Here is an 11,714-nt window from a genome sequence, read left to right as displayed (position 1 = left end):
ACATGAAATTCCCTGCTGTTTTGCAAGTCAGTAAAGGACTGGTGGAAATGGCACTGTGGCCTAGTTCCTGGGCCTAGTCTGCTTAGTGACAGGCTTCACCAGAATTCAAGGGACCACGTTAGGCTCAGTCACCTTGAATTTTGTATAAATTGTATAAATAGGTTGATCGTTAAAATATGAAAAGAACCAGGATTGGGTAAGAAGAAGGATCAGACTATGGAACCGAGGGCCCGACCATGCGTGACCACAGGCCGCATCCATGGGTGATTGGTCTCACTGTGTGACTCTTGCTCTGCTCTAAGGACCACAAAGGCCATCCCTCAACCCTTTCAAGGAACAGCAGACAGTCCAGATTCTAGTTCTGGCTCTCCTCACTGGTTCTTGTCTAGCTCCTTCCTCTCACAAGTCCCACCAAAAACTCTTCACTTGGCCTTCCGCAGTAGACCTGCTCAGAGATCTGAGAAGCCAGTCCTCTAGGCATTCAAATTGTACAACTTTTGGCTTCAGTCAGTGATATGGAAGATTGGCCCATAGAGCATTTTGCTTTTCATCTTTAATAGTCGTTACAGGTGTTGAGTACTTTATAAAATACGCCATTCGGTAGAGGCTTTGCTCACTGTTACCTCAGGCTCTGCGTATGTTACAAGTCCTTCAACCACTTTAGCAATTCAGATTTCTCTATCTCCTTCCCACCTTGCTATGTGTAACAATTCCTAAAAAAATGTCTTCTCAAATATGGAGACTTGTTCAGCACTGAGTGCATATTGTTATCACTTGATGGTTTTATAAATTATAGTGCCTGGGTTTAACTGGATTAGCTGAATCTGGATTTATGAATGAGGGTAAGATATTTTTTTTTTAATTCCTAAGTAAAACTGGGGTAGGGGGATATTAACTGTTACTAAAATGAACCTTAAGACTCTCGGTATAATACTTAGGTCCTCAATATTTCTGCTCATTTCTAGTTGAAATGTGTCTTAGGGTTTCCGAGGCCATGAAGAGACACCGTGACCAAGGCAACTCTTAGAAGGGACAACATTTCATTGGAGCTGGCTTCCAGGTTCAAAGGTTCAGTGTATTATCACCATGGTGGGAAGCATGGCAGTGTCCAGACAGACATGGTGCTGGAGTTGGAGCTGAGAGGTCTACATCTTGATCTGAAGGCAGCTAGAAGACTGATTCTTCCACACTGGGCGGAGCTTCAAAGCCCACCCTCACAGTGATGCACTTCTTCCAATGGCACCTACTAGTGCCACTTCCTATGGGCCAAGCATATTTACACCACTACAAAATGGGGGTGCTAGGGAAAGGGTGAGTTATTTAAACTGTCTTAGCATTGTGTGTGTCTTTGACCCCTAGGAATAAAGGTGGCATGAGCGTCAGGTACTGTAATTCATAGCATCTGGAAAGCATTCACAGTAGTGACTAGTCCTCAAAGTGTGTTCACTCTTGTCCTGTTAGCCAGACATCAGCTTGATCAGAATTAGAAGACGTCCTGAGTGTGAACACTGGGTGAATACTCAGCTTGGACCTAATGGTAGCATGTCAGCTTAGAGACAGGGATTTGTCAGCGTTTAGCTTCATTTAACAGTGAGCTCCATGCTGCAGAAGCACATGCATTTTCTCCATGATGCTTCATCATCAAAGCCGTCTGTCTTGTGGAAGACAAGAACCACACCTTTCCCATCTGCACCGTTCATGCTTACATCCCTGTCTTTCCAGCTTCCTTCAGTTGTCATTTCTTTTGGAGACGTGGTAAATTGGAATTGCTTTTCCTTCTGTGCCGTCTCGTTTTCCTAACCATTAGTAGTGTCAGGTATGCTACTTCAGACATGCTGGGTAATAATCTCTCTGTTACATTCTTCCGGTAAAAGTCTCCTGGGCTGTCTACCTGCCTTTACCTAGAACTCCAGCTTACTGGGGAATGTGCTCTTCAGTTAGGGAGGAGAGCTGTGCCCCACTGCAGAGTGGGAACCAGGGCATCTGACAGCTGTTTTGACAAACTTTCAATCCATCTCATTACACCATGTTTCCCTCATCTCCCCTTTCCAAAGCCTGCTACCACCAAGCCCAGTCACTAGGGGTCCTCTTGGTTAAATTTAAATGGTTCTTATTTTAGAATGGCCAGCTTACAATTCAGTTTTTCTCCGGGTGGCTGAACCATGAAATATTGATTCATCTGCCCTCTAGCTTCTAAAAATCTGTTGCTGTAGTAATCTTTCCCTCTCAGTCTTTTGTTCTCCCTCTAGTTCTTGGAGACACAGAGCATCCACCAACATCATTCTAAGACCTCTGTGGAGATTTCAGTGGGGTTTGGGCCGAAGGGAAGCTAACTGTGTGTCCAAGCCCCCTCTGGCCCAGAGGTCGTTACTCCACATTTGAGCACAAGTCAAAAGGAAGAAAGTACAAAGGGAAGGATACATAGTCATTAGGCGTTGGGAAAGACAGGTTGGCAAGCAGTGAAAAACACACACAAACAAACATAAACTGTGGAGAGGCTGGATGTGGTGTATAAGTGGGTGTTGGGAATCTGAGAGGCATTATCCTTGGACTTGATTGTTGAATTTCCTCGGGGCATCCCAGTTCAGCCATGTGTCAAGTCACAGGCTCTCAGCTATGGCCAGCAGCTCTAATAAACTCAAGACACTGGTGGCAAACTCCACAAGGGCTCTCTGGGCCCTGTCTGTGGTAAAAAAAAATTTTTTTTTTGAATTGTGTTCAGAAAGAATGGAACCACCTTTTCACCGTGGGAACAAGCCACACCCGGTTGCAAATACCAGCCCTGTCCCAGACTAACTGGCCTCAGGGGCCCTCTGGAAATGTGTTTTCCTCACCTGTAGAATAGGGTAGAATCATCTTTCAGACATGGTTTTGGTGAATGGAGTCAATAATTGACAGGGTCTAAGCACTTATTGGAAACCCTCTTTTAAAAAGTCAGTACTTCTTTTATCCTTGTGGCTAAATGTGGGCTAACTTCCTTTACAGCTGCCGCCGTTAGGAGCCCACATCTGTTGACTTGGGAAGGAAATGGACTCATTGGGTAAGCCAGTGAACCTGAGTCCGAAGACTTCCTCTAGTCCATGCCACTCAAGCCCCGTTCATCCTTAGGCAAGGAGAGGTGATATAAGGACATCCTTAGCTCAGGCTTAGATGAGGTCGTGACCGGTGACTGCTGAATGCTGTCTCTCTCCAGTAGTTAGAATGGGATGTTGGATTTTGTGTAGTCGCAGGTCCTAATACCTGGTAAGTCTGGGGACCATCTTTGTTACCTTTGCTTGGAGTAAAGGTTTTAGAATGGGGGAGGTGTGTGGACTAAATGGACCTTGGACTGTTAGTTTTGTACAGCCTTTAAAGGACTGCCAAGGGCTGTGCACTCATGGAGACGGGTGTTTTCTCGGAGAAGATCACAGAGGAAGCCTTACACGAGACAGCTCTCCCCTTTCCCTTGTGTTTCCTTCCTGTCCCAATGTCTCCTCGGGCTCAGCGTGTTCCAGTTTTCCCTTGTAAAAATCACGTCTGCCGTTTCTGTTTTGAGACATCACTACTTAAGGCAATCCCTCTGCCTCAGTCTCGGAAGTGCCACAGTGCCAACAGTTTGTCTTGTAAATTCCAATCCCACTTTGGTGAGCATTCCTTTGCCCTTCTGATCCCGACCAAAGTAAATTCAACTTCTGTGCACCCCTTTGCTCCCCCCCTACTGTAAACACATTCATTGGATAAATGTAATGCTTTCTGTCTCAGTTGAATGTGAACAGAACAGCTCCCGGAATCAGAACTGGAGGGAGGGGGTGGAGATAGCATCAAAGCCAGAGCTGTTAGGTTTGTGTCTTAGTTAGGGCTTTACTGCTGTGAACAGAAACCATGACCAAGGCAACTCTTAGAAAGACAACATTTAATTGGGGCTGGCTTACAGGTTCAGAGGTTCAGTCCATTATCGTCAAGGCAGGAACATGGCAGTGTCCAGGCAGGCATGGTGCAGGAGAAGCTGAGAGTTCTATGTCTTCAGCTGAAGGATGCTGGGGGAAGACTGGCTTCCAGGCAGCTAGAATGAGGGTCTTAAGCCCATGCCCATAGTGACACACCTATTCCAGCAAGGTCACAACTACCCCAAGGCCACTTCCCTTACTATTAAGTGCCACTCCCTGGGCCAAGTACATACAAACCTTCACAGTTAGAGTCGCGAATTGAGCCCAGCCAAGGTGCTGAGGGACTTTGAGCAGAGCATTAATACAGAACAGTGTACGCATAAGTACTGCTCTGAGTATAACCACCTCCAGGATAAATATCCACGTGAAAGCTGAGTGATGGAGCTAGAGCAAAGGGGACTCAAGAGACCTGGCTCTTCTGTAGGGAAACCAGAAGGCTGGCTCTCTAGTCCATAGCAAAAGAAGCTTGTGGTGTGCACGGTTTCTGAAGGGAATTAAAAATGGAATTTTACACCTTAAATTTACACAGATCTACACACTTTAAAAGAGTAAGACAGTAGAGCCAAAAAGATAATGTCAGACTTTTTGAGAGTCAGGACACCTCAGGATTGCTGGACAGACACTGGGGACACTTTTATCATCCTGGAAGTTGGGACAAAAGCAGTCTTACAAATATGAGCTCAGGCATATGTGTGTGTCTTAATGTTAGTCCAGTTGCGCTCCCATTCTGTCCATGCTTCTGAACCTTTTTTTAAAAATTTATTTATTTATCATATATGAGTACACTTTAGCTGTCTTCAGACACACCAGTAGAGGGCCTCAGATCTCATTACAGATGGTCGTGAGCCACCATGTGGTTGCTGGGATTTGAACTCAGGACCTCTGGAAGAGCAGTCAGTGCTCTTAACCACTGAGCCATCTCTCCCAGCCCCATGCTTCTGGGCCTTGAGAAACTCAAGTGTGCATCACAGTACTGCAGGGACAGCAATCGGAGGGCCATGTCAAAGATTCTTTGTCATCTGCCAAATCCTACTACATCAAGAAACTTAGTTTCGGGGCTGGGGATTTAGCTCAGTGGTAGAGCGCTTGCCTAGGAAGCATAAGGCCCTGGGTTCGCTCCGAAAAAAAGAACCAAAAAAAAAAAAAAAAAAAGAAAGAAACTTAGTTTCACCTCACCTCTGCTCAGGCCTTGTGTGACCTCTCCGGTCCCTTGTGTCCTCTAAAAGAAGTTGATGTCCTAATCCTTAGGTTGGACTCATTAGCCCTCCCTTCCTCCACCATTTAAGCACTGGAATGGTAGGCACATATCATCATTCCTGGCTTCAGAAACACAGTTCGTGCTGGGCATAGCGGCCCATGCCTTTAATCCCAGCACTCAGAGGCAGGAAGATCTCTCAGTTTTTAGGCCAGCCTAGACTACACAGTGAGTTCCAGGGCCACAGAGAGAGATCTTGTCTCAAGAAACCAAAACTAAACAGAAAACATGTTCTTAGCCCAGAAGTTGTAAATGCTGGATACAGAGTTACAGAAAAAGTACTTCAGATGAAACCATGGGGTTACTTGGTTTCAGTATAACCAGGTATGCAAAGTCCTACCAGTCACCACCAGAAGATAGGGAATGGCCAGGACGGGTTCTTCCATACAAACTTCAGGGAGCATGTGGCCCTCTTAGTACTTTAATGTAAGGTTGCTAAATTTTAGAGTCGGAAAAGTAGCAAACTACTGAGGCCCTGTCATGGTGACCCTGGGAAACTAACAGGCCCCAAAGGGGTCCCCACCTTTGCATGTCCCTTCCTCTGGCAACCTCCGCAAGTCCCACTCAGATTTCACATTTGCAGAGTTCAGGGCTGGCGTCTGTACAGAAACTAGCAGTTCCGGCCCCTCTGCATTCTTCTGCCTGTGACTTCCTCCCTGGCCCCTAGCCACAGCAGACATTATGCTGTGTCTCTGTGTCTCTGTCCTAGACAGCTGCCTAAGTGACCCTCTAGAATGCTAGCTCCACATGGGTACAGATTATTGTTCAGTGCTGTACACTAGGTGACCGACAGTGGGCTTTGCCGTCATCCTTGTCTCCTAAGTGAATGCGCTGCTTATGAGGACAAGTTCCTTTAGAACTTTCCCCACACTTTTATCCTCCCTGTCGCACACGGGGCAGAGCTTTTCTCACTGTGGACACACTCGGTGAGTCTCCAAACTCCTTGTGGTTAAAGGAGGTTTCATCATCGAAGCAATCGAAGCACGCAGAGGCCTGAATCTGGTCGCTTAGGTCTTAATTGTGAGGACAAAGACTCCAATTGCCCAGAGTGATTATTGTAAGCTCACCATTTGTCACGTGGAGCCACCCTTTCTCTTGCACGGAATCCCCTCCCCCAGTCCCTTTCTGATTAAGGAGACGAAGTCGAGTGATCTAAATTTAGTTCATGTAGCTCAGAGGTGCCAATCACTGCAAATAATGAATTAGGGGAGTCTCCCCTTCCCTGGAGCACTGAGCTGAAACCAACAAATTCATTTTATTTAGAACTCCAGGCTGAACTCCAGAGTGTTGTCTGTGACAGGCAAGTGCTTTATTCACTAATTAAGTCGCCCAGGCTCAGACAAATCTTCTCCCTGGTGGCAACGCTGCTTATCTTGGTCAACACAAAGGCTGGGTCTTTCAGCCTTCTGTTTGCTAATGGAATTGGTTTAGAATTTTCTTTAAAAAGTGTAAGCTGGGGTGGGGGGAGAGGATCATATATATATATATATGTGTGTGTGTGTGTGTGTGTGTGTGTGTGTGTGTGTGTACACATACATATCTAAACCTCATATTTATATAGCCTTTTAAGGGCTTTTGAAATTTTCTATAGCCTGGCATCCAGAACTCACAACTTCTGGACTGAGAACACGTTTTCTGTTTGTTTTTTCTTGAGACAGGATCTTGCCTCGTAGCCTTGGCTGTCCTGGAACTCTCTGTGTTCCAGGCTGGCCTCAAACTCAGATCTGCTTGCCTCTGCCTCAGTGCTGGGATTAAAGGCGTGGGCCACTCTGCCCAGCAGGAACTGTGTTTCTGAAGCTAAGTATGGTGGAATATGCCAATAACCTCAGTGCTTATGTGGTGGAAGCAAGAAGACCGATATGAGTTCAGGATTAGCTCAGCATAGTGAGTTCAAGGCCAACCTGGGCTGCAGGCGTCCTTGTGTCAAGAAAATGAAGCAGCAAAATACACATGTGTTTTCTCTCAGCTTCAACTAGAATTCATAGGAAGTACGTTTTACCTGCTTTTATTTTATAAGGAAAAAAAAAACATTCACTAGGAAGCTGTTGGATTTGATGTAAGCGCAACCTCAAATAATATCATTCTTTGTTAACAGAGTCAAAAATTAACGAAAGGGCTTAGCCTAGTGGCTCAGGCCTGTAATTCCAGCAACAGGGGAGGCCGAGGCAGGAGGGTGATGTCTTTAAAGGGCTGCCTCAACACAAATTAGAAAAATAACTCAAACTCAAAGTCACAACATTTTCCTTTGCTTGCTTTCTAGTGTGTGTGTGTGTGTGTGTGTGTGTGTGTGTGTGTGTGTGTGTTCATGCTCATGAGTGCTGTGGTGTGTGTGTCAGAGGACAGCTTCCTGAGCGGGTGCTATCCTTCCACCATGGACTCCAGGAACTGGAGGGGGTTGGGCTTCTGCAGCAAGCTAGTTCCCTGTTGAGCTCCCTTCTCACCAGCCCAAGTTTTGCTTTCTTTTTACAACCCATGCATCCACTGTATGCACACCAAGAAGCTTTACACAGAGACTTTTCACGTGATTTTTTTTTTCAAAGTGGGTAAACAAATTTAAGTAAAAGGAAAGAAATGCTTATTAATTTTTTGAAGAATGTTATTGGAGTAACGTCTGGAATAAAGTATTATGGTCGGTTCTTTTTTTGCTTTCTGGTCACACATAAATTTAACCTGTCTCAGCTGCAGATGTTGTGAGAATTGGCCACATTTTGCCTCATCACTGATCATTAGCATTTCCCTGGGAGGGGTCAAGAAACTCCTGTTATCTTGGCTTAGCAGGAGTGACCAGGACCCAGGATGGCAGAGTGATTCCTTCAGGGTCTCCTGGAGGCCACAGACAAGACATTTCAGACCTTTGACCTCATCTCTTCCATCTAGCACAGCCCTTCTTTCTTTCTTTCTTTCTTTCTTTCTTTCTTTCTCTCTCTCTCTCTCTTTCTTTCTTTTCTTTTCTTTCCTTTTTCTTTCTTTTTTTTTTTTTGGATATTTTTAAATTTTCATTTCAAATGTTATTCCCTTTCCCGGTTTCCCACCCATAAGCCCCCTATCCCATCCCCATCCCCTTCTTCTATAGGGTGTTCCCCCTCCCCAACCACCCCCCTTCCTCCTCCTCACCCTGACATTCCCCTACACTGAGGGGTTGAGTCTTGGCAGGACCAAGGGCTTCTCCTCCCATTGGTACCCACAAGGCATCCTCTGCTACATATGCTGGAGCCATGGGTCTGTCCATGTTTACTCTTTGGATGGTGGTTTAGTCCCTGGAGTTCTGGTTGGTTGGCATTGTTGCTCTTATGGGGTTGCAAACTCTTTCAGCTCCTTCAGTCCTTTCTCTAACTCCCCCAACGGCGACCCTGTCCTCAGTTCAGTGGTCTAGCACAGCACTTCTAAGTGTGTTGTGGGACCTCTGTAGTTTGTTTTCTAAATGAACTTTAGAACAGTTCCAGCTTTAGATGGGCAGCCCTGTCCGTAAAGGTCATCTTGGAACAGGTATGCTGGTGTTAGCAAGTTGATGCCATAGATGTTTGTCTCTGAGAGGCATTTCCCCTCATCTCCACCTATCTCCAGAGAAAGGTTGCAGCCCCCAAAGGAGCCAGTCTCTGCTTTCTCTCTCTGCCTCTATCTCCTGACTTTCCCTCTATCTCCCTTTAGGAAATCCCAATACCTTTTTGGTTTTGAGAGTCAGGAATTGGCAAACAACTTGGCCTGGTAGCTCGGTATTGCAATCCCAGGGAGGCTGAGGCAGGAGGATGGCAAGTTCAAGGCCTGCCCTGGCATCTTATAAACTCCTGCCTCAAAATGAAATGTAAAAAGAGGCCTGCTGGGGCTGGGCCTAGCATGTGTGAGGGGCCAGGCTCAGTCCTCAGTAGGAGGTAATTTGATGCTTCTCAGGGAGCATCATGCTTGAGTTTGAAAATTACGATTGCATACATTGCATTTTATAATAATCTTACAAACACAATAAACCAGTCATGCCAAGAGCTCTGATTTTAGCCACAAAAAGCTAATGTTCAGGTTGATCTGGACTCCATCTTTTCTTAGCTAACCTACTTGCTTACCTTCCTCCCTCCCTTCCTTCCCTCCCTCTTTCTCATCCTTTCCCCAAGCCCCCATGAGAACTTCTACCAGTCTTACCCTATGGTTCTTCTTTCTTCCTAGAGCACTCTGAGTCTTTCAAAATACTGTTTTTTTTTCCCCTCCACAGCCTTTTTACAAATTTTTTCATTTATTCACTTTACATTCTAATATCAGCCCCCCCCATCCCAGTCCTCCTCTCTCATAGCTTCTCCCCCACATTCCCCCTCTTCTCTGTGAAGGGGGAGCCCCTCCCCCGGTATCACAGCCACACACACACACACACACACACACACACACACACACACAGATCAGTCACTGCAGGACTAGGCACATCCTCTCTCACTGAGGTCAGACAAGGCAGACCAGATAGGGGAATGGGATCCACAGGTGGGCAACAAATTCAAGGACAGCCCCTCTCTCCTGTTGTTGGGGAACCTGCTTGAAGGCTAAGCTGCACATTTGCTATATGTGTGTGGGGGTGGGTGGGTGGTAGGGGATGGGGGAAGGAGACTAGGTCCAGTTCATGCTCACTCTTTGGTTGGTGGGTCTGCCTCTGAGAGCCCCCAAGGGTCCAGGTTAGTTGACTCTGTTGGTCTTCCTGTGGAGTTCCTATCCTCTTCGGGACACTCAAATCCTCCCCCCAACTCTTCTACGGGACTCCCCAAACTCCGTCTAAAGTTTACTGTGGGTCTCTGCATCTGTTTTGGTTAGCGGTGGGTGGAGCATCTCAGAGGACAGTTATCCTGTCTGCAAGAATAACAAGAGTATCATTAATATTGTCAGGGACTGGTTCTTACCCATCAGATAGGTCTCAGTTTGGGCCAGTCATTTGTTGGCCATTCCCTCTTCTCAGCTCTATGGGTGACTCTAGCTCAGACTTGTAGCAGTGTGTGTGTGTGGTGGGGGTGTGCAGGGGGAAATAAGGACAGAAACCCACTCACAAAACCTTCGACCTAAATAAGTGTTGCCTACAAGATGTGCAGGCACGACCCTTTCTTAACTCCGCCTGCATTGAAACTTCCTAACGCCAGCAATATTACGCTGGCTTCTTTGTCTCAAACTGGGCTACAAAAAGAGGGGTGCTGCCAAAGAAGCGAAGAACCGTGCACGTGCCCAAAACCAATTAAACCCCCACCCCCACCCTCTTTCTGCTCTGGGGGCAAGGAGAAAGGGTTTGCACTGTGTGGTGCAGCAGTAAAGCAACCAAACTGGAGAAAGGAGGCAAAAGCATGGGCAAGTCTAAGGACAGTTATGGAAACGTCTAGAAAGTCTTTTGCCGAGTCGTGGCTGTCGGTCCAGTTTCAACCAGGTTGGCAGAACCAGCCGGAAGGTCCTCCGGCGCCGCAGATCTAGCGGGATTCAGGTGCACTGACCCGTGGTGGCAGGAGCCAGCCTCCAAGCCACTGGCCTTATCTCAGCCTCCTGAAGCTTCCAGCTAGGAAGGCTTCTGGCTGTCCCGGCCTACAAGCCCCGCCCTCGTGCCCACGCCCCGAGGGCGGACCTTCAGTTGGCTCCGCCCCTGCCGAGGACTGTGCTAGCCACACTGATTAGGCGCTGGGGCGCGGGTGTAGAGCGCTGCCAGGTCGGCGTTCCCGGGCCTTGCCTGAGCGCCGCGGTAGAGGATCCCTGGCTGTCCCGGAAATGCTTTCGGCCGGCGCCAACATGGCTGCGGCCCTGCGGGCTGCGGGCGCTCTGTTCCGCGAGCCGCGTAAGTTGGGTTGCGTCTGTGTTCGGGAACGTGAGGAGCGTCAGGGAGGCCGCGGGTTCAAGTCGCAAGGGCCACCTGGGGGCTTGAGCAGTAGCTGATTTAGTGATTACTGGAAGGTCCCTGAAGGACCTAACACCTGAACCGTAACGCAGGCGTCCTTGTCACCATCACTGTTGGCATCTGCCTTGCAGATCGCTCTCTGCTGATGGCGATCACGGTGCCTGCTGCTGCCCTGCCCAAGCCAATGGCACGACTTCTGGGTAGCAGGACCCACTGTGGGGGAGGCTTAAGAGTTTTTTTGTGGGATATTTCAAGCGTTGCTGTTACATTTCGTGGATGTAGGATGTGCCCACTAGGATGAGTTGGGACTCTGGGTGGAACACATCTAGTTGGGACAGACTTGAGCAAGTGCATTTTGAGCCAGGGTCCCAACTTATTTGCTGTGAAGATTGTGATGCAGGTGAGGCGTGCAACATAGAGCCCCTCAGTTACTGATATAAAGACTGCCACAAACGAACCCACTTAAGAATTGGAATGGTGACTAGACCTGACCTGTTTCAAAGGAGTCTCCTAATATGTCAATTTAGCACTTCTTTCAGGTGGAGAAAATCTACTCTGAACATCCGCACGTTACTGCTGGTGCCTTTGTTGCAAGCCTAATACAGTACAACGATGATCAGCTCCCTAAGGACACTGGGAAACAAAGGGTGTTATCTTTAAGATAGGGACAGTGCCAGTCAAGGAAGTACTG

General features: G+C 47.4%; 1 protein-coding gene across 2 annotated transcripts in view; it reads left to right on the top strand.

Annotated features, from left to right (window-relative positions):
* The first annotated feature begins 10,799 nt into the window (after window positions 1-10,799).
* Fech (ferrochelatase) overlaps window positions 10,800-11,714 on the top strand; it is a 33,201-nt gene continuing 32,286 nt past the window's right edge. The window contains 1 exon segment of one of the 2 annotated variants that reach the window (NM_001108434.1): window positions 10,800-10,963. In NM_001108434.1, the coding sequence (NP_001101904.1) occupies window positions 10,897-10,963 (67 nt within the window). In that variant the 5' untranslated portion in view covers window positions 10,800-10,896. 2 annotated transcript variants of the gene reach the window in all.

The sequence above is a fragment of the Rattus norvegicus genome, chromosome 18, assembly GCF_036323735.1.
Source record: "Rattus norvegicus strain BN/NHsdMcwi chromosome 18, GRCr8, whole genome shotgun sequence".
NCBI lineage: Eukaryota > Metazoa > Chordata > Mammalia > Rodentia > Muridae > Rattus > Rattus norvegicus.
The sequence above is the reverse complement of the archived record's forward strand: the minus strand, read 5'-3'. Positions and strand labels throughout refer to the sequence as shown.